The following is a 26391-nucleotide window of genomic DNA, read 5'->3' as shown; positions in this document are numbered from 1 at the left end:
AGACTGGCTGGAATTTTAAATCAAACACTGGATATTTTTATATTAATTCCGAGTATAAGAGGCACCTGAATTTTGGAGGCAATTTTTCGAAGAAAAAACTGCGTCTTAAAGTCCCTAAAATATTGTAACAACTGTCTTTAATGTCCTCCGGGCTTTCTGTTTAACCCCTTACTGTCTGCTAGTTGCTTTAATATTTTTTGTAATGATGTGTTTAGCAATCAATATTTTGTGACAAACTGTCACGGCACTGATGCAGTAGGTACCTATACTAATTATAGATTTCTGACAGATGCAACAATTTAGTAAACACCAACAATAGGTCCTTGTCAGATGTATGTTAGGTCTCACACGATACTAAATGTACAAGACACTATACGGCTTATAGCCATAGTGGCAGCCCAGTACATTGCCAGAATTGCTGCTATAAAAGAGGAAAACAAAAGGACGCTAGCACATTGCCTGTATGTCAAAAAACCTCTGAAAATAAGGTTTCTCTTGCTCTCACACATTCTCGTCCTTGCTTCATCAGATTGCTTCCTACTCCCCATTGTATGCGGAACTCTTAAGAGTACACAGCACCCCATTCACTCTTACCAAGTAATGACTGGAAAAAAATTAGGATACTCTAGTATTGACAGTTGCGACTAAATTGTACACTGCCAGTGATGATTCCTTCTGTCTCGTCAGTTAGAACCTGTAGTTCTTTATATTCTCACTGAGGCAGCCACAAATTGATTCCGCTGTCTCGAAAGCCATTTCAAAAAGGAAGCAACCACAATGTATTCTTACTATACAACTGCCACTTCTCCCATGTGAGCCAGAACCAACTCTACCTGGAACACATGAACTCATTACAGATACAAGTACCACTTGGTTTGCCATCTCTTTGAAGATCACAAATCTATTTGGTGCTGTTTACGGCCCTTTTTTTACAAAATAGACTGTCTTGAAGCCACATAGATGGTGTTGCTTAATCAGTGTGCTGTTTCAGTGAAGCATCAGTGTATTCTCTTTGCGCTCTAGTGTCAAAATCGTTTTGTCAAGACAAGGGACAGACATTTGTTTCAGTATCGAACACTTTCTGATACAGTGACAAAGACTTTATCTTGTTTTTTTGCAATAAAACATGGCATAAAGAAGTTTATCCTGATCATAAATGAGACTATTATGATCCACCTTTCCCTCCACTCTCTATTGAAGGAGGCAATATTTTGTTAATTTTGACAAGATGAAGAATTGGGTATATAGTCCAAAATGGACCTGTGCCATATTTGAATTTTAGTGATAACCCTCGATAACAGGATTCAGGTGAAATAGGGACAGAAAACTATTTCCTACAAAAAGATCTAAGATGCATTTTAAAATATTTAAAAAGCTTCTAATATAACATTTAATACAGCATAACCCCTCCAGAATAATAATACTACGTCGAGGTTAGTATTTTAATTGGTGTCGTCTGCCTGGAAGTAATGATGGGATGGCACATCCAAACAAAGATACCCCTTTTAAATTATTCTTTGTTCTGTCAGTACCCATAATAAATTGTCAATTGCTGATTGTTATTTGGAGGCAATAGGAATAGGCAGAGAAGGTACTTTTTCCATCTGTAAAGTAAATATATTTTCATTTAACAAACTTTTAAATATCCTGTATTTACCTTTTAACTCGCATGGCTGTCATTGTGGGGATGGATTCTCAAATTGGACAGTATGCTTCAGTGTTACAGTCCTGAAGTTTGTTCTGGAAAGTCTAGATTCGGTCTGCTTTGACCATTTTGGTACTTTTCAATGGAAAAATGTGCTCCATGTGTCTGAAGGAGTAGGTACAGTCTAGCATAAGGCTACTGGACTGACAGGAGAAGCTTTTAGAAAGAGTCTTTGATTTCTGCGCAGAGGCAAGCATACAAACAATATGCTGATGAACAGTTTTTGATGTTGCTGACCAACAGTCCTACAATAATTTTTAAATGAACACAGCACCATTTGATTATATTGTTGTTTATTATTAAACTGATCTGTTCCCAGTATTATTTACTGATAGTTTTACAAGATGATGATTTTACATCTCATATTTTGTGGGGAGTGTATATTTTGCTTAATTTATAGCCAATTTTGAGCCTGATGTCCTGCAATATATGTTAATGACATGAACTCAGTCACTTGAAAATTGCATGAAAGACCAAAACCTGGGCCATAGTTAAATAAACAATAATACAGTCAAATGGTGCTGTGTTCATTTAAAAATTTTAAAAATATGCTGCTGATCCCAGAATGCCAAGCTTCTAGGTAGTTGCACCACAAACTTCCAGTGCCTCTGGAAACATATGGTTTCCAAATGAACAGTAGTATCTTGATTTTAAGAGAGAATTTGTATTTATACAAAGTCAAAAGTTAACACCTTCTGTTTGACTTACGGATGGTCACTCACAAAAAATTATATATTCCAAGTGGCTTCCATTCTCTAGAGTATGATTTTTAACTCCCTGACGTAAGTTAATCACAACTTTGGGCCAACAGACATTAATTAATCAAACCCACTTCTTCTGTAAGGGCAGCTTTCAGCTTCATTAACTTTGAGTTTTTTTAACGTGGGCATACTCTCTCAAGTATCCCCCCACTCCCTCCCCCCCCCCCCCCCCCCCCTCTCTCTCTCTCTCTCTCTCTCTCTCTCTCTCTCTCTCTCTCTCTCTCTCTCTCTCTCATATCCTGCACTCTTCACATGTATCCATTGTCTCTTCAGTTCTGGCAGAAAGAAGTTCTGCATGTATATCTAAAATTATAAGTTCACGATCACTTTTCAAAATTATTAGACCTGATTACATCAGTAGCAGCATTGACACACTATACAGTCACACTTGGGATGAAGAGGTCTTTCATGACTTCACAGCACTGTTCAGATGCCAGAAAACAGTAGTTATCTTTGTCAAGACACATTCAAGGGAATTGAACATCACCACTCATGAATATTATTACTTTGGCGTCATCTTCATAGATCACTTGCATAAACACAGTGAAATCTTCTCATTGCGTTAAGACCTTATTTTTGATCTGCAGAGCCAACATCTTTTTCTACAGATGGAATTCTGAATATAAATCTGTAACATGTGCCTCACTGACAGTTCATCTGTAGACAGTATGCGTGTTGACGGGTGCATTGCCGCGGGCTCATGATTGCCTCTCTCAGAATGGATGTGTTTTCATATGCACTCACTCTATCAGGACTTGGCAGTATCTTCTTTAGAATGCTTCTTGTTGTTCTGAAAGCTGTAAGTTTCATAGCTTCTGAAGTGGGTGACAGTTCCTATCAAATGATACAAGCACCCTTTTCCTCTCACTACTGACAGTGGGGTACTTCAGAGTCCGAGATTATCCATTTCCCATAGCTCACTCCTGCAATCCTGAACTGCAGGAAAATGAAAAGGTCGGGGGAGGAGTAATAACAGCTGAGATTCTTGTATGATGTGCTATTTACTTAAAATGTAATTGTATTCAAATTAATGAGCACATTACTGGAATTGATATTTCTTTATGTCTGTTTGCCTAATGGACTTCATAATTTTTTGCAGGTTGCATTTTATGAGATTTTGAGTGGCATGTGGGTTCGTAATGGTCTCCAGATAAAAGGACAAGCAATGACTTACATCCAGTGCAACTTCTGTAATTCCATGGTTGATGCAGACTTGTACCTGTTGCAGATATGTGCAACACAGCTACCACCTGAAAACTTCCTTATGACAGTGTTGGAAAAGTAAGTATCTGCCTTTGAATTACCTAGAGACTTTTCCTATTTAAATGCTGTACATTTAGATTATTCCAGAATGAGATTTCCACTTTGCAGTGGAGTGTGCACTGATACGAAACTTTGACAGATTAAAACAGTGTGCCAGACTGAGGCTTGAACTTGGGACCTTAGAGCTGTGATGAAGGGTTGTAAGTCATGCCTGGTAGCTCAGAGAGTAGAGCACTGCCCACAAAAGGCAAAGGTCCTGTGTTCAAATCTTGATCTGGCACACAGTTCTAATCAGCCAGGAAGTTTCATTTAGATTATTGTTGTGCTATATTGTCTGTAAGAATTAATTTCCTAATTTTATGGAGAGACAAATCTGTTAGAATCTATTTTGCATTCCTGCTTGTAACCATTTCTTAGAAATGTCAGGTGGAGTGGAATCTTTATATTGAACTAGCGGCCCCCTCTGCTTCGCATAGTGGCACTAAGTGTCCAGAGCTAGACAACTTCTCTGGCATAGTAGTAATAATTTATATACACAAACCTTCTTTGTTAATCAGTTATCTGTTAGTGAAAACAATATTGAGATACCTATAGTAATTCCTGAGATTAGCATACATGTATAGACTGAAAAATGAAGCAGGGGATTTTATAATATATGTTGATGTTTTGTGAATACCTAGTGTACTCAGTACTATTGACAGTTTTGTTTTATGTACAGAAAGCTGTATCTTTTCATATTGTCATTCAGCTAGGGTTTCGCATGTGAACATTTCATTCTTGTCAGTTGCTAACCAGACTCTGTTGTCCATCATTTTTAGGTTCCACATTATGGAATGGATGAGCCTAGGACCTTTCCAGGCATGTCATAACAGTTACATTGACGGTGAACATGATGCACCCATGCTAGAAAGTTGCATGACTTTTCTAGCTACTCTGACGAGCATTAGAACTAATTTAGGTAGGTACTAATAGTTAAAACTCGTGTTGATACACGTAGTGGGAAGTGTAATTTTTTTTAATTAACTAACAGTTATTAAGTAGTTAGTTAATGAGAACCATATGATAAACCAAACCACTGTATGTGGCAAAATTGTACTGGCCACCAAATAGACAATTATTCAATTATCGTTTTTCTGCGAAATAAAACAGTTGTAAGGGATGTGAAGATGTAGGCAGTTTGACTTTAGAGATTGTCAGAGGAGACTATCATATTCATAAATGCTACAGATTAATGTGGCGTCTGACATACAAGACAATTTGGGACAGACCTGGAGCATTGAATTCGTAACTGATGAACAAATTACACCCTTTAATATTCATAGGCATTTTTAAAAAAATGTATGAAAATTGTAGAGTGTGTGAGTGCTCGATAGAGTGCCAGATTATACACTTAAATAGTAGTGGGAAGAATGTATCTGACAAACCACTTTAAAGGTGTTGTTTTTCAGTTATCACTGTGTGCAGTGTACTGTGTATTAACCAACTCATCTGTGGAGATTAGCAGACTACGGCCAAGGATCTGTGTTATCCTGCTCAACCAACTTTGTTTCAGTTTTTCTAACAAATTAATACTGCCAGACAGCCTTATTTATTTTTTATGGGATGTTGATGATAAGTGTAATGGTGTGACAGTTTCAAAGAAGGAAGCAGAAAAGTTAATCCTGCCATAAGGCTGTAACATCAGTTGTTTATTACAGTAATACTGTAATAACTGTGTTCTTGTGTATGAATATTTTTATATAGTCTTTGTTAAAACAATTTCAACAGATGAAGTCTTAGCTTCCAGCTGCTTGCCATGAGAGACAGAATACTTTTTGTCTTCAATTTTCTTATTTTAATTTTTATTTGTTTATTTAATTTATTGCAATCTGTCATTGACTGGTTTTTATTGAGGGTTATAAAATATACCTGTTAATTCAGACTTCCTAAGCTTGGGATGATGATGGTCTTCCCCTCTTCCTCGAGTTTTTGGTCCTAATGTTACTTGCAAGTTGAATTACAAGATTTCTTCTGCAACAAAGATGTGTCCTTCCTTTTATCTTTATCTTATCCAAGGTGTAAAGGAAATAACTGTTCAAAATTTGAAACTTACATAAACTAGAAGAATATTTTTTCCACCATTCGTTGTTTGACATTCTTGTAAATGTAGATCCACAGTAATGATTAATTATGTCCACATTTCCCATAAACATTGTGTTTTCTAAGATAATTGTACGTTACCCAAACTGGAATGAGAGTTTGTTCATAACCAGTGAGAAAATGTTTGGGGGGATAAAGAATGTATTCAACAGTGTCACTAAATCTCTTTTAAGGGGTGACCAGCATATAATATGCATATTGGATTGATAGATACACTTTTCATAGAGTAAAAGTATTCATCACATTGTAACGGTATCCTTTCTTAATGGTATAACTGTCTATCATATATGCCCTCTCAGTTTATGCAATTCGGGGCAAATTTTGGTCTTCTTTTGAAACCTGTTTGTGTTGATATAATAGCCTGAATCACCTGTGTATGCCTGCAGAGCTTGTTCGAAATTAATAACTGTTTAATACACTAATGTCAAATCGGTTTGAGTAGTACTTTCAAGTGTTGAATTGTTACAAAGGGGAATTAGAAAAATAGCTGCAGCCATTTTGATAATTAAAGAACAGATTTGAAAACCATAATTTTGGGCTACTTTTGGATCATATCAGTTGAACAGAGTCCTGTCTTCAAAACCTGTTGTGCTCTCATAAATATTCACATATAAAGCTCTTTGCATTTGATAATCAACATATTCACTATCAGTCTTGTTTCCCCTTGGGTAAATGAGTAAATAGATGCAGTATGAAATGTACGTATTAACATTGTTGAAGAATGTGATATTCTCCAGCCAATTATTTGTAAAATAGTCAACTAATTGGACCTTCGTTTGTTCCGATAAACCATCATTCAACTTGCCATCTAGTGCTTCACTAGTGGAATCACCTTCTGTCTTTTTTCTGTTGTAAATATATTTGACATTATAACCATTTCTGTAATAAGTTCATTCGGTAATAGAAAGCAAAAAAATTCCAGTTCCATTGCTAGCTGAGCACTTCGAGCAAGTGTAAATATCTCTTGTCCAGTCAAGTTTAGGAACCTCATGAGAGTACAGTCACAGTAAACTTTCCAGTAAAATGCAAAAGATAGTCCATTAGTGTTACTTTCTTCCTCATCATCACTAACTTATGATTTATTGGGATATACATCACGTAAAATGTGAACAATGTTTTTTGCTCACTCTCGACACTTGACTAGCCTTTACCCTTACTATTCCTGTATAAAATATGCCATGATATCATTATAATTTGCATTTCTTCTCCATGTCATTTTCATACAAGTAAAACAACTCAAACATTTTATCAGTTGCGGGCATCAAAACATGTGACGTACTGTGAAGTAGGGCATACTGTTTGAGCTACCTGTCTGAATGCTTAGGTACTACATAAGGAAACATGTTCAACTGGTGACTGCAAAAAACAGTTACAAAGAGAAAGTAAATTTGATGTCATCTGAGTTGAAGGTAAAACCGTTATGTGAGAATGATCTGACAGTGGATTGTAAAAGGGTTAATGAAATGAAATACGTATAGCATTCTGGCCCTGAGTCCATCCTGGGGAATTCAGCTGCCTAGTGCAAGATTTTTTATTTGATGCCACTTTGGTGACTTGTGTGTTGTTGTTGATGATGATGATGATGATGATGATAGCTACACATACACCCAGTCACGAGCGTAGAAAATCCCCAAACTGGCTGAAACTAGAATCCTGGGCCTGGTGATTGAGTGTTAGCAAAGCTAACTGCAAGACTACAGGGTGCTAATGAAAGGGTTAAAATTAGTTGGAATGCTATGGAAAATATGTTTGAAAAGTGGGATTATTGCAAGGTGGATAATGTAAATACTTACCCAGCAGAAAAATATCCATATGCAGATCTGCCATGGCCTGCTAAACCAACATTAGACACTTAGAATGTTTATAACTATGTTTGCAACAGGAATGAGGAATGTTCCCACCACGAATGAGTCCTTATGAGGTGGCAACAAAGGCAGCCCTATCCAAGAAAAACTTAGCCTGTCCATTCAGAAAACTGTATGATGGCACTGACTAGAGTGATAGCTTGAGTCTCAATAAAGAGAAGAAAATAATTTTTCACTTTCAGTGGTATTGTCATGTCACATTACAAATTTGCAAAATTTCTCTTCCCTCTATGTCCACCTTATAGTTCAGATTCAGCACCCTTGTACTTTCATTTCTTTGGAATTTTCAAATCTGTAGTATACAGGGTAAATTTTTGATGCTTTCTGCTGTAAGGAATTTATTGACACCTGTTGTTTCAGGGAGGACACATTCTGCGTTTTCATTGCTGACAAAATGGTATAATGACTGGATTCGACAAATGTATTTTTCTTTCTTGTTTAACTTTGTTAATTACACTGGAGCTAGTTGATAACCTTTGAGATCCTCATCAATCTGTTTCTATGGAACACAGTAATCTTCTTATCATTCACTTTGGCACCTTGTAATCCACCATCTTCTACATTTGTGCTAGGAAATAAATTCTTTGTTCTGATAAAATTAATCATCCACCAGAAATGATTTAGCTAGTTCTACTATTGCAGTGAATCTACTTTGTGTAGCTTTAATTAAAGATAGAGGAAGTATTACATTTGAAACTCTGTGAAGTGAGGCTCACAATGCATCTTTCAATTGAGAAATGTATGTATTTAGTATGCACACGGTAAATAAAAAAAGTGTTGCATGAGGATGTGGATGGTACACAACATAAGGGGGGAAGATGATATATCTTTTTTATTTAATTGTTTTATTCATTTTGTGTAGAAGTTCATCATAAATTCTTTGTTCACAGGTTTGCCTGATGCCTCTCTTTCTCAACTGGAAATGGTAACATTATTGTGCATGGGTGACAAAACTCACAGTCAGTTGATAGAACTCATGCCAGAAAGATGTGGAACTGCTCAGAGCCGTGATTTTGAATCTGTCCTGGCTGAAGTGAGTTTTTATTTTCAGTACTTGAGATAGTGACAGCCTGATTTGTAAGATTTGGTTTTAATTTAAAATAATTATGGAATGTTTCTGTTGTTTCTAATTTCTCTTTTAAACACATATTAGTAATTAATATATCTTGATTAAAAACTTCATAATAAAATTTCAATGCAATGCTTTGATAGGTGGCAGAGTACAAAGCACCCAACTTGGAGGCTAGTGGTCACATGCAACAGGGGATGTACGTACCTAGACCAGTAGTGTGGGAACAATTATACGATCCAATACATGTGTTGCTGCGTGCGGTTCATCGTCGTGATTTTCAGACCTCTATGGATAGATTTGGCGATTAGTAAGTACAACCCTGAGTCTGATATGCTTTATGTGGTTATGTGAAACTATAGTCTTGTTATAACAGCTATTCACTTGACATGCACCATCTTCACATTGTATATACTAAATAATGAGGTGTTTTAGACAGCACTGTTATGATTGAATGCAATTGCATTTGTGCCTTGACACTGTGTTATAGAGAGATGTGGTTGTGGTAGCATCATGTGGCAAATGTTGTGATAATGGTTTGGAATCCAAGAATGTGGCTGCCTGATAAAGATAGAAGGTCTATGTCCTTAAATTAAACATTTGTGTCTGTGTAGAAGTTTAAGCAGCTGTCTTAGCAATATTCAGTGTTTGTACTACATGCATCACACTGTACATGCTGCAGCTCTTCACCGTTCCTCGCTTTGTGAAATGAAGCATTGGTCTGCATCAGAACACTAAAGTGTAACATTATTTTTACAAACACTGAGCAACAGGACTCTGGATTCTTCACTTTGATCAGTTCCGGCTCACTGCTTTGTGACTTTGCTATGTCTGTGTACGAAATGCTAGCTTGTAACATGATGTCCACTACCTCTGGAGCATGTATAAGCAGGAATGTTCTCTCCTCCAAGAAGATATTGAATATCTGTGGTGAAGTGACTGACAGAAATTCCAGGTGGCACAGTTGCCAGGGTGTTACTTTTTCTGGGCGCTGTTTAAAGGCGTATGTTGATGGCTTGTGGTCTCTGAATATTGTGAATTCTATGCCTTCCAAAAGATAACCAAAATGTATGACTTCCGAATATGCTGCCAAAAATCTGTAATCATAAATATTGTAGTTGTGTTGTGTGTTAGTGAAAGACGTGGAGAAAAATGAAAGTGGTTCAGTTGTTCCTTTTCTCAGTTGGTGTAAAGAAGCACCTATAGCATAGTACAAGCAAGGGAAGATCTGTTGCGGGATGAGCAAGCTGAGTTGCAGTAGATAGTTCTTCTTTAAACTTCTTGAACAATTTGTCTGTTTCATCAGTAACAGGGCAATTATCCTTCCTCTTGGTGTTCTTGCAAAAGTTAAAGGTCGTTGGATTGCTATAGTATGTGGAAGCATGCGTCCATAAAAATTCACCAGTCCTAAAAAAACAACTTAATTCAGTTACTATCTTAGTATGAGGGAAGTCCTTGATTATTTTCACTTTTTTTTCTAATGGTGAAACTCTTTGATAACACAAGAATGCTATCTTTTCCTCTCCAAAAATGCATTTACGTATGCCAATGTGAAGGTGGTATTTATCCAGCCATTGAGCTATTGCAGATACATTATATGTTCTTCCTCTGACGCTGAAGCAACAAGAATGTCATCTAAACAGGAATACAAAAAAGGCAAATCATTCAAAAAACTGTGAATAAAATGCTGGACAGTTTGTGCTGCATTGTGTAGCCCAAGTGGCATCTTCAAATAATTGAAAAATCCAAATGGTGTTATGACATCTATTTTAGGCACACCTTTTGTTGCAACAGAAATGGGTAAGGTCAACTTTAGAGAATGTCTTTCTCTTGGAGAGGTGGCGGTTGAAATGTTTAAATTGGCTAGTGCTCTGACACTGTGATAGCATTTAAAAGTTGTATAGTCTCCACAGGGATGCCAAGCTCCATATTTCGTTGGAATGAGATGGAGGGGGCTAGATCAGCAGCTTTCAGACAAACAGCATGTGTCAAGGTTGATCATTGATCATCTCCTGAAAGTTTTTTTTTGCCGGCTGTTGCATACGCCTGGATGTCCCGTTGTGATTGTGTGTTGCACCTTAACTTCAGGAGAATTGTAATTTGATTTCTCTGTGAGTGTGTTAGGATGTCTCTCTAACAAGTCTTGATATTTATGCTGTGAGTCAATCAAAAACTCTAAACTGTCTGTAGGTACATCTACGGAGCCTGTACTAGCAATAAAAATTTCTCAGTTGAGTAACTTTTTTGGCTTAAAACCAAGCAACAGACCATAACCATAATGACTGAAGAAATCAACACCAATAATTTGCTGACAAACATCTGCAAGAAGAAGTGGCCATGGAAACCTTCATGAGAGGCTTATATCGAGGTTCAGTAGTCTTTCACCATATGTGTATATTGCAGAACAGTTTGCAATTTAGAGCTGCTGTTTCTGAACTGCTGCTGGCAGTACAGAAACACCTGCTCTGGAGTCTACCAACAATCAAAGATGTGTGTTATGATCTGTTACGAACAGGTGGTTAGATTATTCACCTTCCTCACTTTGTGCCGCCCCAAGTGAGTAGCATACTAATTTTTTATCTGAATGTTCTAATTTTCTGTCTGAATGTTCGCAGACTGTTGAGATGTAAAGGAACATGGCAGTGTGCATTTCTTTATGCTGTTTAAATTTGTGATGATACCGGCAGGCTGTTTTAGTCCATGCCGTAGTGATTTCTACATACTCCGTGATCCGTGTTCCAGTTCATAGTTTCTGAATCTGGATTGTTAGTTCCAGATGGGAAGCTCTCTCATCTTGAAATGGAGACGAAACAGTTTCCGTACTATATGCAAACCGACTGGGCATTGTAATCTCTATGATTTTGACCATAGAAACCACTGCGTCAATATTTACATCTTGAGTAGCTGTTAGTATAGAACATGCGTTGGTTGGTAATAGTTGAAGAAATATAGTTCTTAAAAAAATCGTCAGTTATTTGCATTCTGGCAAGAGCTCACATCTCTTGGAGCAAAGTAGCAGGCTTTTTGTCTTATATTTCCATTGTGGTTAGCAATTTTTTAACTTTGTGTAACTCTGATTCTTCAAATTCTCTGGTAAGACTTGAAAGTCTGTGTTTGAGAAGCTGTTAAAATTTGGACATGTAATCTGAAATCAGCTCAGCATCTTAGCTATCAAACAATCCCAAAACATAGTGATAACTTATCATCTCGTTGTTAATATTTTTGATAATAGAGTGGGACTTTGCTTACAAAAACCGTGTATGTGGTATTTTCATTGGTGCATGTCATATTTCCTTAGTGGTGTCGTTCTATGAGTTTGTCATAAAAACAAAAAACAAAAAAGTATTTAAATTGCTGCAGTAAAATTCAAATAACGATGGGAGTGAGTATTGTGTACTTGCTATCACATCAATATCACCAGTTGTGGGTTCTAGTAAAAGTAATTATTTATTTTGCACCACACTAATGAAACTACCAAGAATGCATATACAGTATAACATTTTAATAGCAGTTGCAATTAAATTGATAGGCAAAAGTAAGCAAAAGACTAACTACTTCAACATGCATGTATAAATTTTACACAATTTACATTTCACTGTATACCTGACAGCCACACTATGAACCTGAATGTTTGAGTTTTGCAATATGTATTTGCTGCCTTACTGTTCAGTCCATTTATAGAATGTTATGTGTAGTGTTGGCATTTACCTACTTAGGGACTCAGTAGTTGATTTCTTATATGAGTTCTCCCATGTTGTATAAAATGAGGTGATTTGTTTGGTATTTGGCTTAGAAGATTGATCCGATATTAATAGAGCATGTCTGTTGATAAACTTAGTCACACTGGTAGAAGACCCACAGTAGTCTATTCTTTGCCATTGCTGTTGCTTATAAGCATCACAAATGAAGATGACAAACAAGTTTCTAGATATTATACCATCATTTAGAGCTTGTAGAGAACCATTTCCCACATGCTGTGTGAAAACCTGAATAATGTTGGCAAGATTAAATATCGTGTACAGCTACTAATAGATTTTTTTGTGCATTGCCATTTTCCTTCTATGCAGTACATTTGTATATGCTGTTCTGTGTATTATTATTATTATTATTATTATTATTATTTAAATTGGAAGTTATGTTTCTACTGAACATAATTCTTGTTTCATTTCTTATTATGTATACACTTTACATTTCAGTGTTCACCAGGCAGGAAAACTGAAGTCTGCAAGTACTCCTTGGCCACCATTCAGAGAACCAGCACCTTGCCATGAAGCATATGAAGATCCCCGCAAAATTTTACGATCACGCGTATTTCATTCTGCAGCATTTGTAGTGTTGCATAAAGCAGTTGTTGGTCACACCGTATCTGAACATGTCATGTCAATTGTAATTTACTTGTTGGAAATGGCAGTTGTCACTGCTGAACATGAAGATCAACAGTCACAGGTATGCTTAAAATCACTTCATAAACCAAATTTGAAATATGTTTTGCATTAAGCCATGGAGAGCATTGCATGTTGGTGGGTGCATTCTAGCCATTAGAGAACAAGTCCTAGTATTCATTGCTAATAATGTTTTCTGTAGCCAACTAAAGGTAGAAAAATATTCTGTCTTGCTAGAAAGCAGAGAGAATACACATACAAAACCGGGCAGTTATCTGCTTATGAAATCTTGATGTTTGTCAGGTAACAACTGGGAGAGGAGAGGGGTTTTTACAGTTTTAAATGCTAAGTTATTATTTAGATACTAATTTTTATGTAGAAAATGTGGCTATTAATTATTGTTACTTAAATATATTCAGTTAACTTGGTTAGGAACATAGAAAATAACTAAATTATTAATTTATACAGTTGATTTCAAAGTAAGTAATTTCATAAAATAATGAATTTGTTTCTTGTTGGTTTTTGAGAGGTTCATGTAAATCTGTGATCTTGTAACCATTTTCCTCATGCTCTGCTTGTTGTAATAGATACAGTTTAAGTGCTAAGAGAGAGACTGGAATGAATAGAATTAACCACTCATCTCATGTAGATAGGCGATCGACTGGTCATTGGCACACAAGACGAGGAAAGTGACTGGTTAGGACCCTGGTAGTGGCAAGAGGAATTGTACATGGCACATATTTAGGTTAAGAAGTGGGTTTGTAAAAGGGGAGATAGATCAGAGGAAGAGGTACAATGTAGAGGGGAAAGTTTGAGAGTGTAGATTTGTGTGTGAGGTGGGAAGGAGGGAACAGGAATGGGGGAACGTGGTGTAAGGCGGGGGCAAGCAAACATTTAGACCCGGAGGATTACAGGATTGAAACCTGTCTTATTGACGTCTATTTAAATGAGAAAAGTTAGTTTTGCAGGGAAGGAAGAGTTAGATGGTTTAAGCAACTATTGAAGTTGAACATGTGCTCAGCGGGATGTTCTGCCTCTGAATGGTCAGCTTTGCTCTTGATCATTCATTTGGATGGACAATGTGTTGGTAGTCCAGATAAAAGGCTATCCATAAGTTACAGCAGAACTGGCATTTGACAATACTTTTCACTGGTGACACTGCCTCTGATGGGATAGGATGTCTGGACTGGATTAGGAAGTGCCAGGTGGATACATAGTACAGCTGTTGAACCCGGCTCTTCCACTGGGATATGACCAAAGTGATGACGGTCTGAGTGTAGCTATGGCATATGGGTGGGCCAGAATATTTTGTTGTGTGAGTGGGTGGCAGACTACCACTATGGATGGAGTGGGAAGGATGTTTTTTGATGTTTCTTATTCCTGGCGATGATGACCTGGAGCAGAAAGAGTTATTTTGTGCTTAAATGTTTGATGTACATATTCAGTTAAAAACGTCCTTTATTAGCTCTGTTAATAATAATAGTGATGGTAAACATATGATGTATGCGAAGTACGATGAGATTAAACATGTGCATTTCCAAGTGACTTATTCATGGAAGCAGAAGAAGAAAAGTGCTTTAACTTTGCTGCACTCATCACCTTGCAAGGCAGAGACACAGACTTTGAACTGTGCAAAAACTACTTTGAAACATGCCTGCAGAGAAGCACATTGGCAAACTAATAGAGATAATAAGCGATTCACTACCCTAACAAATCCAGTCCTTATATGTAGCACAATAAATTGAAAACATTGCTGATGGGAATGAATAAATACAGGAAATTTAGGGTTAAATATCATTACACTTTCTTCCTGATCAGGAAAGACCAGGAAATAGTTTTTGATAGTTTCACAATATTTTCAGGGAAGGAGAATTTGAAATATGTGACAGGTGTTGAATGAACATAGTTCTCTATGTTACAATGAAGGGAATGTGTGAGGTAGAGTGTTAAGCTAGCACACACACACACACACACACACACACACACACACACACACACACACACACACTCACTCACTCTGCGCTTATCTTAAAAGGAAATGAAATCTAAATAGGACTTCGCATCTTCTCAGGTAACTGTGCTTCATCTCCTTGTGTTATGAACTAAAACATCTTGTGGGAGGAATATTGCTATTTGTCTATCCATACCCATCGAGCTCTTACCATTAATACCATTCACAGTTAATACAGTTTCTTTTCCTCATCTAAAATCTGCTTACCTCAGTTATTTCCCCGCTTCTTTTATGAGTCAGTCTTGGTCAGTTACCTTCAGTGTCTACTGTTCTACTATAATTTTCTATTTTTAACTCGTAAAGAATTCTGAGTGGTTTTGGAAAGTCTTTCAGTTTTTATCATAGTGATCCAGCGTACTCCTCTTGGTTGTATCATTGCAATTTTCCCTCTTAATCATTTGCACTGCATTTTCAAGGTTTATCGTAAATTAGATTTTTATATTTTCTGATTCCTCCACAATCATGTCAAATATTGAGTGGTCTTTTGTGTGTGCACAGTGTTTCTTAGTCTCATATTCTGACAAGGGTTTTTGGTGGGCATCAGTATGTGTCTGTTCTACAGAAAGAACCTAATTACAGAATGTAATAACTAATCACTTAATTTTTATTGAAGATTCTTATTGAGGATTCAAATCCTAAGCCATCGTTATGTACATTTTGTGGTTATCCACTTCAGGCAAATACTGTGAAGGTTCCTTCACTTGGGTCGTGGCCAATTCTGTTCCTCGCCTCTATTAACCCCATAATTTAATAACTTTTTTTTCAAGTTATGTTCCAAAAATAATATTTTTTTATTAATGACAAATATCACATAATGAATGACATTGTGTATAGACATTTAAAGGTAACTTTTAAATCTCCAGTAATAAAATCCCGAGTGCACTGGACTTTGACTAAGATATTGTGGAACTTGACGTCTTCTCTTTTTTTAGTGTCTGTGTTGCTATGAAGTATAACCACGTATTTCACTGTAGTTTTCTGTTAACATACATCTTGGAGGAGTTGGCTGGGACACAGTGAATGTACTTATCTCGTACAACTGGCGAGCATGTATCGCTCAACCAATGAACTATCATCACTTAGTCTCTAATGAAGCAACATCACATTCTTCTTCACTTTGAGCCGCTAAGTTCAGTGTGAAACACAGGATTGCTAAAGCAGTCCTGTTTTGGAAGCATTGCCTAAACAACAGTACAGGAGAGAATCTTAAAGCATTAATTTTGTTGTCAAGTACCGAAAGCTGTACACAGTTAATACAATATCCAGTGGCAACCACCTCAACCACAACACAGTGGCCAGGCTACAAATGTAGTACCTGATGCTCTCTAACAGCCAGATACGTAACGATCAGTGCTGGATGGGATTTAAAAAAGAAGTTTAGAACAGTGTGCGCCGTCTTTTATTTAACTAACGCATCTGATTACGTTGATCAAAAATTTTGCCTCAGGATTTGTACCATTATGGAATATGGTGATAGCTCACAATTGGTTCACCCCTTACTTTAAGAGCAGACAGCAAAAGGTCATTTTCCACAGTAATGGGAAATGCTATGATGTGGAGTCCAACAGGGGCACAGCTACATGGGGAGTGTTCCAGGGATCAGTCCTGGGGCTACTCCTGTTCGTTATTTATGTAAATCATATGCCTTCTAGTATTACAGTGGACAGTTCAGACAATAAGTGATGTAAGTTCACGAACCTCTTGTTGACCCTTGTTCATTAGTCAGGGTTTTCTGCCATTGATGTTCCAATATAAATATATTCTTTAATGTCATTTCTTGTTAAAAATATCAGCTCACTCTCAAGAATTAGCAGTTTTCATTCAGTGTAAGAAAAACAAAATTTCCAGTTACTTTCTGATCAAACCTCATACATTTCTGGTTTGATGAAGACTTCCTATCACACCATGGTTAGCCTGCCAAATCACCTGATCTTAATCTAGGACTATTTGGAAAACAGATAAAATATAGCAATCAACATCACTGTAATTTGATAGCTGTGTGGGATCTACTAATCATTAATGTGTGGGTTCAGACAGTTTTGGAATACTGAATAAACTCGCAGACTCCCTTCCTCACCAAATTCTACAGCCAGTTATACAGGCATATCTTACGAAATTACGAAATTGTTTTTAGTAATTGTAAGAAGAATAGAGTCCAAGCACAAACTTCCAAGTATGCAGCAATTAGACATGCAGCCCATGCATCATTAGTGGAAGATCTCAGGTTCAGTCACAGACTAACAAAAGGAAATACACGAATGATAATAGAAAAACAGTTATTTTTCCAACTGTGGATGTTAAAGAACAAAAATATTATGCTGACTTGTTGAACTAACTCTTGAGTTCTCTACAGTGATTAGATCTAAGTGTGCCCCATTTTAGACGGGGATATGTGGTAGTGTAAACAGTTACATAATTGAAGATGAGGAACATGACTTCTCATCGCATGTATATATTCAAATCATCTTTCAGTTACTTTTAGAACTAGTAATAAACCCATTTAAGGGTGTACCTAGTTTATCGGTCCTTCAGTTTTCTTCTTTAAGAACTACGATTTAGAGAAAATCGTGTTTCACCATGTCGTTGTGGTCTTCAGTCCTGAGACTGGTTTGATGCAGCTCTCCATGCTACTCTATCCTGTGCAAGCTTCTTCATCTCTCAGTACTTACTGCAGCCTACATCCTTCTGAATCTGTTAAGTGTATTCATCTCTTGGTCTCCCTGTACGAGTTTTACCCTCTACGCTGACCTCCAATAATAAACTGGTGATCCCTCGATGTCTCAGAACATGTCCTACCAACTGATCCCTTCTTCTAGTCAAGTTGTGCCACAAGCTCCTCTTCTCCCCAATTCTATTCAATACCTCCTCATTAGTTACGTGATCTACCCATCTAATCTTCAGCATTCTTCTGTAGCACCACATTTTGAAAGCTTCTATTCTCTTCTTGTCCAAACTATTTATCGTCCACGTTTCACTTCCATGCATGGCTACACTCCACACAAATACTTTCAGAAATGGCTTCCTAACACTTAAATCTATACTCGATGTTAACAAATTTGTCTTCTTCAGAAACAATTTCCTTGCCATTGCCAGTCTACATTTTATATCCTCTCTACTTCGACCATCATCAGTTACTTTGCTCCCCAAATAGCAAAACTCCTTTACTACTTTAAGTGTATCATTTCCTAATCTAATTCCCTCATCACCACCAGACTTAATTCGACTACATTCCATTATCCTTGTTTTGCTTTTGTTGTTGTTCATCTTATATCATCCTTTCAAGACACTGTCCACACATTCCAAGTCCTTACCTGTCCTTAGCTGTCTCTGACAGAATTACAATGTCATCGGTGAACCTCAAAGTTTTATTTCTTCTCCATGGATTTTAATACCTGCTCAGAATTTTTCTTTTGTTTCCTTTACTGCTTTTGCTCAATATACAAACTGAATAACATCAGGGAGAGGCTACAACCCTGTCTCACTCCCTTCCCAACCGCTGCTTCCCTTTCATGTCCCTCGACTCTTATAACTGCCATCTGGTTTCTGTACAAATTGTAAATAGCCTTTCGCTCCCTGTATTTTACCCCTGCCACCTTCAGAATTTGAAAGAGAGTATTCCAGTCAACAGTGTCAAAAGCTTTCCCTAAGTCTACAAATGCTAGAAACGTAGGTTTGCCTTTCCTTAATCTTTCTTCTAAGATAAGTCGTAAGGTCAGTATTGCCTCACGTGTTCCAATATTTCTACGGAATCCAAACTGATCCTCCCCGAGGGCGGCTTCTACTAGTTTTTCCATTTGTCTGTAAAGAATTCATGTTAGTATTTTGCAGCTGTGTCTTATTAAACTGATTGTTCGGTAATTTTCACATCTGTCAACACCTGCCTTCTTTGGGATTGGAATTATTATATTCTTCTTGAAGTCTGATGGTATTTCACCTGTCTCATACATCTTGCTCACCAGATGGTAGAGTTTTATCAGGACTGGCTCTCCCAAGGCCATCAGTAGTTCTAATGGAATGTTGTCTACTCCCGGGGCCTTGTTTTGACTCAGGTCTTTCAGTGCTCTGTCAAACTCTTCATGCAGTATCATATCTCCCATTTCTTCTTCATCTACATTCTCTTCCATTTCCAGAATATTGTCCTCAAGTACGTCACCCTTGTACCATTATATAATCTATCTGATACCTCTTAGTATCTCCAGGGTTCACCATGTCAGAGAATAAAAAGCCATTTACTTTCTCTGTGATCTTGTCGAGACAATTTGTTACGTAGATCATGATGTATTGGTCTCCCTTTTGGTTATAACTGTAGCAGTTAACAAGTTGTAACTTTCATGGAATTGTATTTCAGATATTTGTTGTTAAAATCGGTTCTTACTTCTCAGATAATATTCTATATTTTTGCTGTTTAGGTATGCCAAGCATCGAGAACTTCTCGTAAGAAGACAGTAAAGGACAAAGAACTTGCATCATGGTATGATTCAGATTGGCTATCAGAAAATCTTCGAACTGTTATACACCAAGTCAGGTTTGAACCAGAACCTGCAGTTGTATTTGACAGCTCAGACAGTGAGTTTGTTTTCATTTTTTTAAATAAGTGAAGTACGTATCTTTAGAAATTATGACTATACATTGTTTCAGGTTTCTGTGAACATAATAAATTTTATTATGTTCGATTTTTTGGGAGTGGTTGTGCCCCATGACCATGATGTAATCCAGGACATAAGGAAGGTCAGCGTCAGTCATAATGCCATTTTTTAAAAATTACATTGCAGTTCTAAATTTCAACAGAGATTTCCGTTTACATGACTATTTATAGGCACAGATGATTGCAACATTGTCTGTTGAACTCTAAATCTGCAATGCAATAAAAGAGACAGATGATGTTGTGACTGATGCTGACCTCCTTTCTGTCCTAGAAATTTGATTGTTCTGTATACACTTGTGTGTTTTCAGTTGATGATTGAAAGGCTACTTTCAGGTGAAATAGAGTGGGAATCTTCAGAAATGGATGGAGATCCAGAAATGAATGGGGAGTCCTCTGGCGCTGTACCTGTGCTGGGGAGTGGAGAGGATCTGACAGTCTCTGTGGTCCAAGATCTCAGTGTTGTTACACATCCTATTAGTAAGTGAAGAAAATGATTTCTGTTAGTATTATTAGTATTGCTATTACATTCAAAGTCAACCTATAGGGAAAAAAAGTAATAAAAAACAGGCATTGTAGAGTGGCAACAATATTTACATATGGGCTGTCAAAAAATGTGAAGAGATGTAGCTTTCTAAGATCGCAGAAAAACTTTCACCTGTGACTAACCAATTAATTTTTTAACAGTTGTCTCACTTGCAAATTCTAATCAATTTTTTATGCAGTTTTATCAGTGTTACATGTTCTACATTTATCTCCCTCCATTAAGTGTAATATTAGATACTCAAATTAATATTGTGTTCAGTAAAATATTGTCCAAATAGAAAAACAGATAAATGAATAAAATATTCTAATAAACTATATATTACAACTGTTCACCACAAGCTTCTTTTTGGAACTTCAATATACAATTTCATAAAATTTCTGTAGATTGCAAGCAAAACTAAAAAGAGTAAGATAGCTTTAAATGTGTTGCTAATCATGGAAGGCTTTTTAAGTCAGATAATTCTGCAAAAAGGAGGGGGGGGGGGGTGGTAATTGACACAATTTTAAAATTCTAGCTGTACTGAACATGAGGCACATCTATACCAAGGCGTTTTTTTCCATCCAATGAGTAATAACAATTATATTAAGTTGGTGTCCTTCTTATGTATCACTCATGTTTTATTAACTGTAGTCAGTAAATATTTGAGTTGGTCATTCTTAGCACTTTTTAGTGAATGACACATTATTAAATTCCATTAAGAGCTCCATGGTGTTTGGAAGCAAATCGGTCTTTGAGATAATTTGCAAGATAGTGTAGGAATATCTTAGTTACTTTACACATTAAACCTTTGTAGGGATTCCTGTTCTGTGCAGAAAATTGAAAAATGGCATGCAATGGATCAAGAAGACATTGATTAGTCCATGTGGGACCTAAGCTGCATACAGCTGAGATATATAACATATGGAAAACTTAAGTTTCTAATGTTTGTATGATTTTTGTAAGTTGCAAAGGTTAGGTTCGTTTAAGCAGCTACCAGAGCTACTTTCAGGTGACAGAAAATGGGCGTTACTACGCATGCACAGCAATGAACATTTTTCTAGCTGCAGGAACTTTTCACTCAGCTTGAATGAATGTCCTGTCTGTTTTGTTGCTTGGTCACCTGTAGTGCTACTTGTAAACCCTAAATTTATTTTTACGCCATGTTGAATTCTGATATTCCAATACGAAAATGCCATATTTGGCAGTTTTTGTATTACAGTTTGTGTGCTGGGAAAATGCCATGCTTGGATATGTCAGTGCTTTAAAGGACTATCAAAAGAACGTCATTTTTGTGCTGCTTGATTAAGTTAAAATTGGGAAATACGATATCAGTATAAACATGTTTACAGTTCCACATCAATTTCATACGTCATTAATCTTATGTTTGCACTTGTACACTAGCCATAAAATACATTTAGAAACTACTTAGCCCAAGTACACTTTTCTAGCAGAGTGGAGGAGTGTTGCTTGTATTTTGTGTGTGTTTGCAAGTTTTAAATTTGAATGTTAAAAATGGTATTCCAACAGCCATTTTTATTTTTATAGCTTTTTATTTAGACTATTAGTTTAGACTCTCAATACTGTCTTCAGTCATATAATTTCTGACATGGAATCAATATCTGCATCTGGTTTCCATGTAAGACTTCACGAGCAATGTTTACACTTTACATGTTTTATACTTGAATCCCCTGATGAAAAGGGCTGTCTTTTATCTAAAAATAATTCTGTTGTATGAACACAGAGACTCATTTTATGTCCTGTATCATAAGTGTGGACATTTAATTTTTTTGCTGTTAATTCTAAGATTTTGCTACTCAACATATAGCGGAGATGCTGAGTCGTGATTGGCACAACAAAAAGATTCACACAATTATAGCTTTCGGCCATTAAGGCCTTTGTCAGCAGTAGACAGAGGCACGCATGCACGCAAACGCAACTTGCACACACATCTGCAGTCTCAGAGAACTGAAACCCACTGCAAGCAGCAGCACCAGTGTGTGATGGGAGTGGAGACTGGGTGGGGGTAAGGAGGAGGCTGGGGCGGGGAGGGGGAGGGATAGTATGGTGGGACTGGCAGACAGTGAAGTGTTGCAGTTTAGATGGAGAGCAGGAGAGAAGCTGTGGAGGGGGGAGGGGGTAAGTAGTGGAAAGGAGGGAAATAAAAAGAAATTAAAAGACTGGGTGTGGTGATGAAATGACGACTGTGTCGTGCTGGAATGGGAACAGGGAGGGGGATGGATGGGTGAGGACAGTGACTAACGAAGGTTGAGGCCAGGAGGGTTACAGGAACGTAGGATGTGATGCATGGAAAGTTCCCACCTGTGCAATTCAGAAAAACTGGTGTTGGTGGGAAGGATCCATATGGCACAGGCTGTGAAGCAGTCATTGAGATGAGGGATATCACGTTTGGCAGCGTGTTCAGCAACAGGGTGGTCCACTTGTTTTTTGGCCACAGTTTGTCGGTGGCCGTTCGTGCGTTGGTTGTCATGCCTACATAGAATGCAGCACAGTGGTTGCAGCTTAGCTTGTAGATCACATGACTGGTTTCACAGGTAGCCCTGCCTTTGTTGTGAAAAGTAATGTTAATGACCATACTGGAGTAGGTGGTGGTAGGAGGATGTATCGGACAGGTCTTGCATCTAGGCCTATTACAGAGGTATGAGCCATGAGGTAGGGGTTTGGAAGCAGGGGCTGTGTAACGACGGACGTGTATATTGTGTAGGTTCGATGAACGGCAGAGTACCACAGTAGGAGGGGTGGGAAGGATAGTGGGTAGGACATTTCTCATTTCAGGCACGACGAGAGGTAATCGAAACCCTGGCGGCGAATGTAATTCAGTTGCTCCTGGAGGAGAGAACGTCTTTAACTAGTCCTGCATGGCTGAATTTGGGAGCGGGGCAAAACGTGAGGCCTTTGGAAAGGACTGATATTTCTGTGGCACTAAGGCTTCTGGAGGAAAGGTTCGTAACTGTGTTGCATGTCTGTTTAGGTTCTGGGTTCTGTGTGGTGGCGGGAGGGAGTTTTGGAGAGGGGGGGGGGGGGGGGGTTGGTAAGTGTAGTAGGTCAGCGAGAAAGGGTTTGTCAGCTATGAGGGGGTGTGGGGGAGGTTTGGAAGTAGTTGTAGGAGTGGTGGACAGTGGTACTCCGAGGCAGGAGTAGGAACTGAGCAGGATGGAGAGCTTTTTGAGATGCCGTTGTGCATTTTGCTCAAATTCCTGCAGGACAAGAGTTTCAGTGTGTGTATGGGTTCCAGGAATTTGGGATTACATAACACGAGAATTTTGGGGATGGAGAGAGGGTACTGGAAGGAGGATTGGGCTTGGTTGATATGGTTTTGCAATACTATGTTGGTGAGGGCTAAGGATTGGCGGAATCTGAACAGGTGGAGGTCATTGTGGAAGGAGGGGTGGCAACCAGAGATGGGTAATTTGATGGTAAGGCCAGTAGGGGGTTTCATGAGCCAAGCAACAATGCAGGAACAGTATGTGGGACTGGGATCTGGTTGGGGATAAGGAAACTTTTCTGTATTGACGCAGATGGAAGGAGCAAGGATCCATGGTGGTGAAAAAAAATATGTAAGAAAGTAGAATTATGTCAGAAAAATACACCCAAATACATGTGAAAATTACGAAAAGGACAAAAAGGATGCATAAGGGGAAAAAAACGATATGAAATCTGAAGACGCCAATAGCGGAAGGCAAAAACTCACTAAAATTGGCGAAGAGTCACAAGGGTCAAAGTAGAGAATAAGTAATCACTAATAAGTATATGTATATTACTGTGGGTAGCAGGTTTGAGTCCTCAACCGACTCTCCACTGTTCCTGTCCCTTTACCACACGGTGCCTTGATTGTCACTATTGATGCCACCTCCCTGTACACTAACATTTCTAATGCCCATGGTCTTACTGCTATTGAACACTACCTGTCCAGATGCCATATGGATTCCAAACTAACAACCTACTTCCTAGTCTCCATGACCAACTATATCCTCACCCACAATTACTTCTCCTTTGAAGGCATTACCTACAAATAAATCCGTGGTATGACTATGGGCACCCACATGACACCATCCTATGCTAACCTATTCATGGGCCATCTAGAGGAATCCTTCCTAAAAACCCAGAATCCTAAACCCCTCACCTGGTTCAGATTCATTGATGACATCTTTGGTATCTGGATTGAAGGTGAGGACACCTTATTCACATTCCTCCAGAACTTCAACAACTTCTCCCCCATTTGCTTCACCTGGTCCTACTCAACCCAACAAACCACCTTCCAAGATGTTGACATCCACCTCATAGATGGCTACATCAGTACCTCCGTCCATATCAAACCTACTAACCACCAGCAATACCTCCACTTCAACAGCTGCCTCCCATTCCATACCAAGAAGTCCGTTCCGTACAGCCTAGCTACCCATGGTCGTCTCATCTGCAGTGATGAGCATTCCCTCTCAAAATATGCCGAGGGTCTCACTGAAGGCTTCACTGAGCGTAATTATCCTCCCATCCTTGTACAAAGCAAATCTCCTGCGCCTTATCTTTCCAGTCTCCCACCACCTCCCAAAGTCCCACAGTCCGGCCACAGAGGAGTATTCCCCTCGTAACTCAGTACCATGTGGGACTGGAGCAACTGAATTACATTCTCCCCCAGGGTTTCGATTACCTCTTGTTGTGCCCTGTAATAAGAAATGTCCTTCCCACTAACTTTCCCACCCCTTGTACCGTGGTATTCTGCCGTCCATCGAACCTACACAATATACTCGTCCATCCTTACACAACCCCTATTCCCAATCCCTTACCTCATGGCTCATGCCCCTGTAATAGACCTAGATGCAAGACATGTCCCATACACCCTCCTACCACCACCTACTCCAGTCCGCTCACTAACATCACCTATCCCATCAAAGGTAGGTCTACCCGTGAAACCAGTCATGTGATTTACAAGATAAGTTAAAACCACTGTGCTGCATTCTATGTAGGCATGACAGCTGTCTGTTTGCATGAATGGCCACCGACAAACTGTGGCCGAAAAAGAAGTGGACCACCCTGTTGCTGAACACGCTGCCAAACGTGATATCCCTCATCTCAATGACTGCTTCACAGCCTGTGCCATATGGATCCTTCCCACCAACACCAGTTTTTCTGAATTGCACAGGTGGGAACTTTCCATGCATCACATCCTACGTTCCTGTAACCCTCCTGGCCTCAACCTTCGTTAGTCACTGTCCTCACCCATCCATCCCCCTCCCTGTTCCCATTCCAGCACGACACAGTCGCCATTTCATCACCACACCCAGTCTCTTAATTTCTTTTTATTTCCCTCCTTTCCACTACTTACCCCCTCCCCCCTCCACAGCTTCTCTCCTGCTCTCCGTCTAAACTGCAACACTTCACTGTCTGCCAGTCCCACCATACTATCCCTCCCCCTCCCTGTCCCAGCCTCCTCCTTACCCCATCCAGTCTTTACTCCCATCACGTACTAGTGCTGCTGCTCGCAGTGTGGTTTCAGTTCTGAGACTGCAGATCTGTGTGCAAGTTGGGTTTGTGTGTGTGTGTGTGTGTGTGTGTGTGTGTGTGTGTGTGTCTGCCACTGACAAAGGCCTTAATGGCCAAAAGTTATAATTGTGTGAATCTTTTTGTTGTGCCTATTGCAACTCAGCCTCTCGACTATATGGTGAGTAGCAACTTTCCTTCTCTGGTATTGTTACATTCCATCCTGGATTTTTCATTGTTTGATTCTAAGAGATTTTGATTTTCTCAGTATGGAGATGCTGCTAAGATGTGAAATAGATTAATACTGGAGAAAGAGGTCTTCTGCATATTTCTGTTGCCTTTGTGCTGTACAATTGTCCTTTTCTGAGTGATCTAGATGTCTGAGCTAGATGCAGAGAGCAACCACAATAAGTATTATGCTATTAAACCAGGCGCAGTACAGCATCCACAGTCTCTGGTCTCATGTTGTCTTAAGCACTGAACTGCCCTTAATTCTTGTTGTTGGATACTAAAGTTCAGGAAAGTTGTTGCT

General features: G+C 38.5%; 1 protein-coding gene across 2 annotated transcripts in view; it reads left to right on the top strand.

The window, feature by feature from the left end:
• Window positions 1-26391, top strand: part of LOC126473269 (E3 ubiquitin-protein ligase Ubr3) — a 297943-nt gene that overhangs the window by 161583 nt on the left and 109969 nt on the right. For both annotated transcript variants that reach the window (XM_050100220.1, XM_050100221.1), the window contains exons 11-17: window positions 3566-3747; window positions 4548-4687; window positions 8624-8766; window positions 8946-9112; window positions 12999-13248; window positions 19605-19761; window positions 20174-20317. In XM_050100220.1, coding sequence (XP_049956177.1) covers window positions 3566-3747; window positions 4548-4687; window positions 8624-8766; window positions 8946-9112; window positions 12999-13248; window positions 19605-19761; window positions 20174-20317 — 1183 coding nt within the window. The remainder of the gene's footprint in view (window positions 1-3565; window positions 3748-4547; window positions 4688-8623; window positions 8767-8945; window positions 9113-12998; window positions 13249-19604; window positions 19762-20173; window positions 20318-26391) is intronic.

This window comes from Schistocerca serialis, chromosome 4 (assembly GCF_023864345.2).
Source record: "Schistocerca serialis cubense isolate TAMUIC-IGC-003099 chromosome 4, iqSchSeri2.2, whole genome shotgun sequence".
In the NCBI taxonomy this organism is placed as follows: Eukaryota; Metazoa; Arthropoda; class Insecta; order Orthoptera; family Acrididae; genus Schistocerca; species Schistocerca serialis.
The sequence above is the reverse complement of the archived record's forward strand: the minus strand, read 5'-3'. Positions and strand labels throughout refer to the sequence as shown.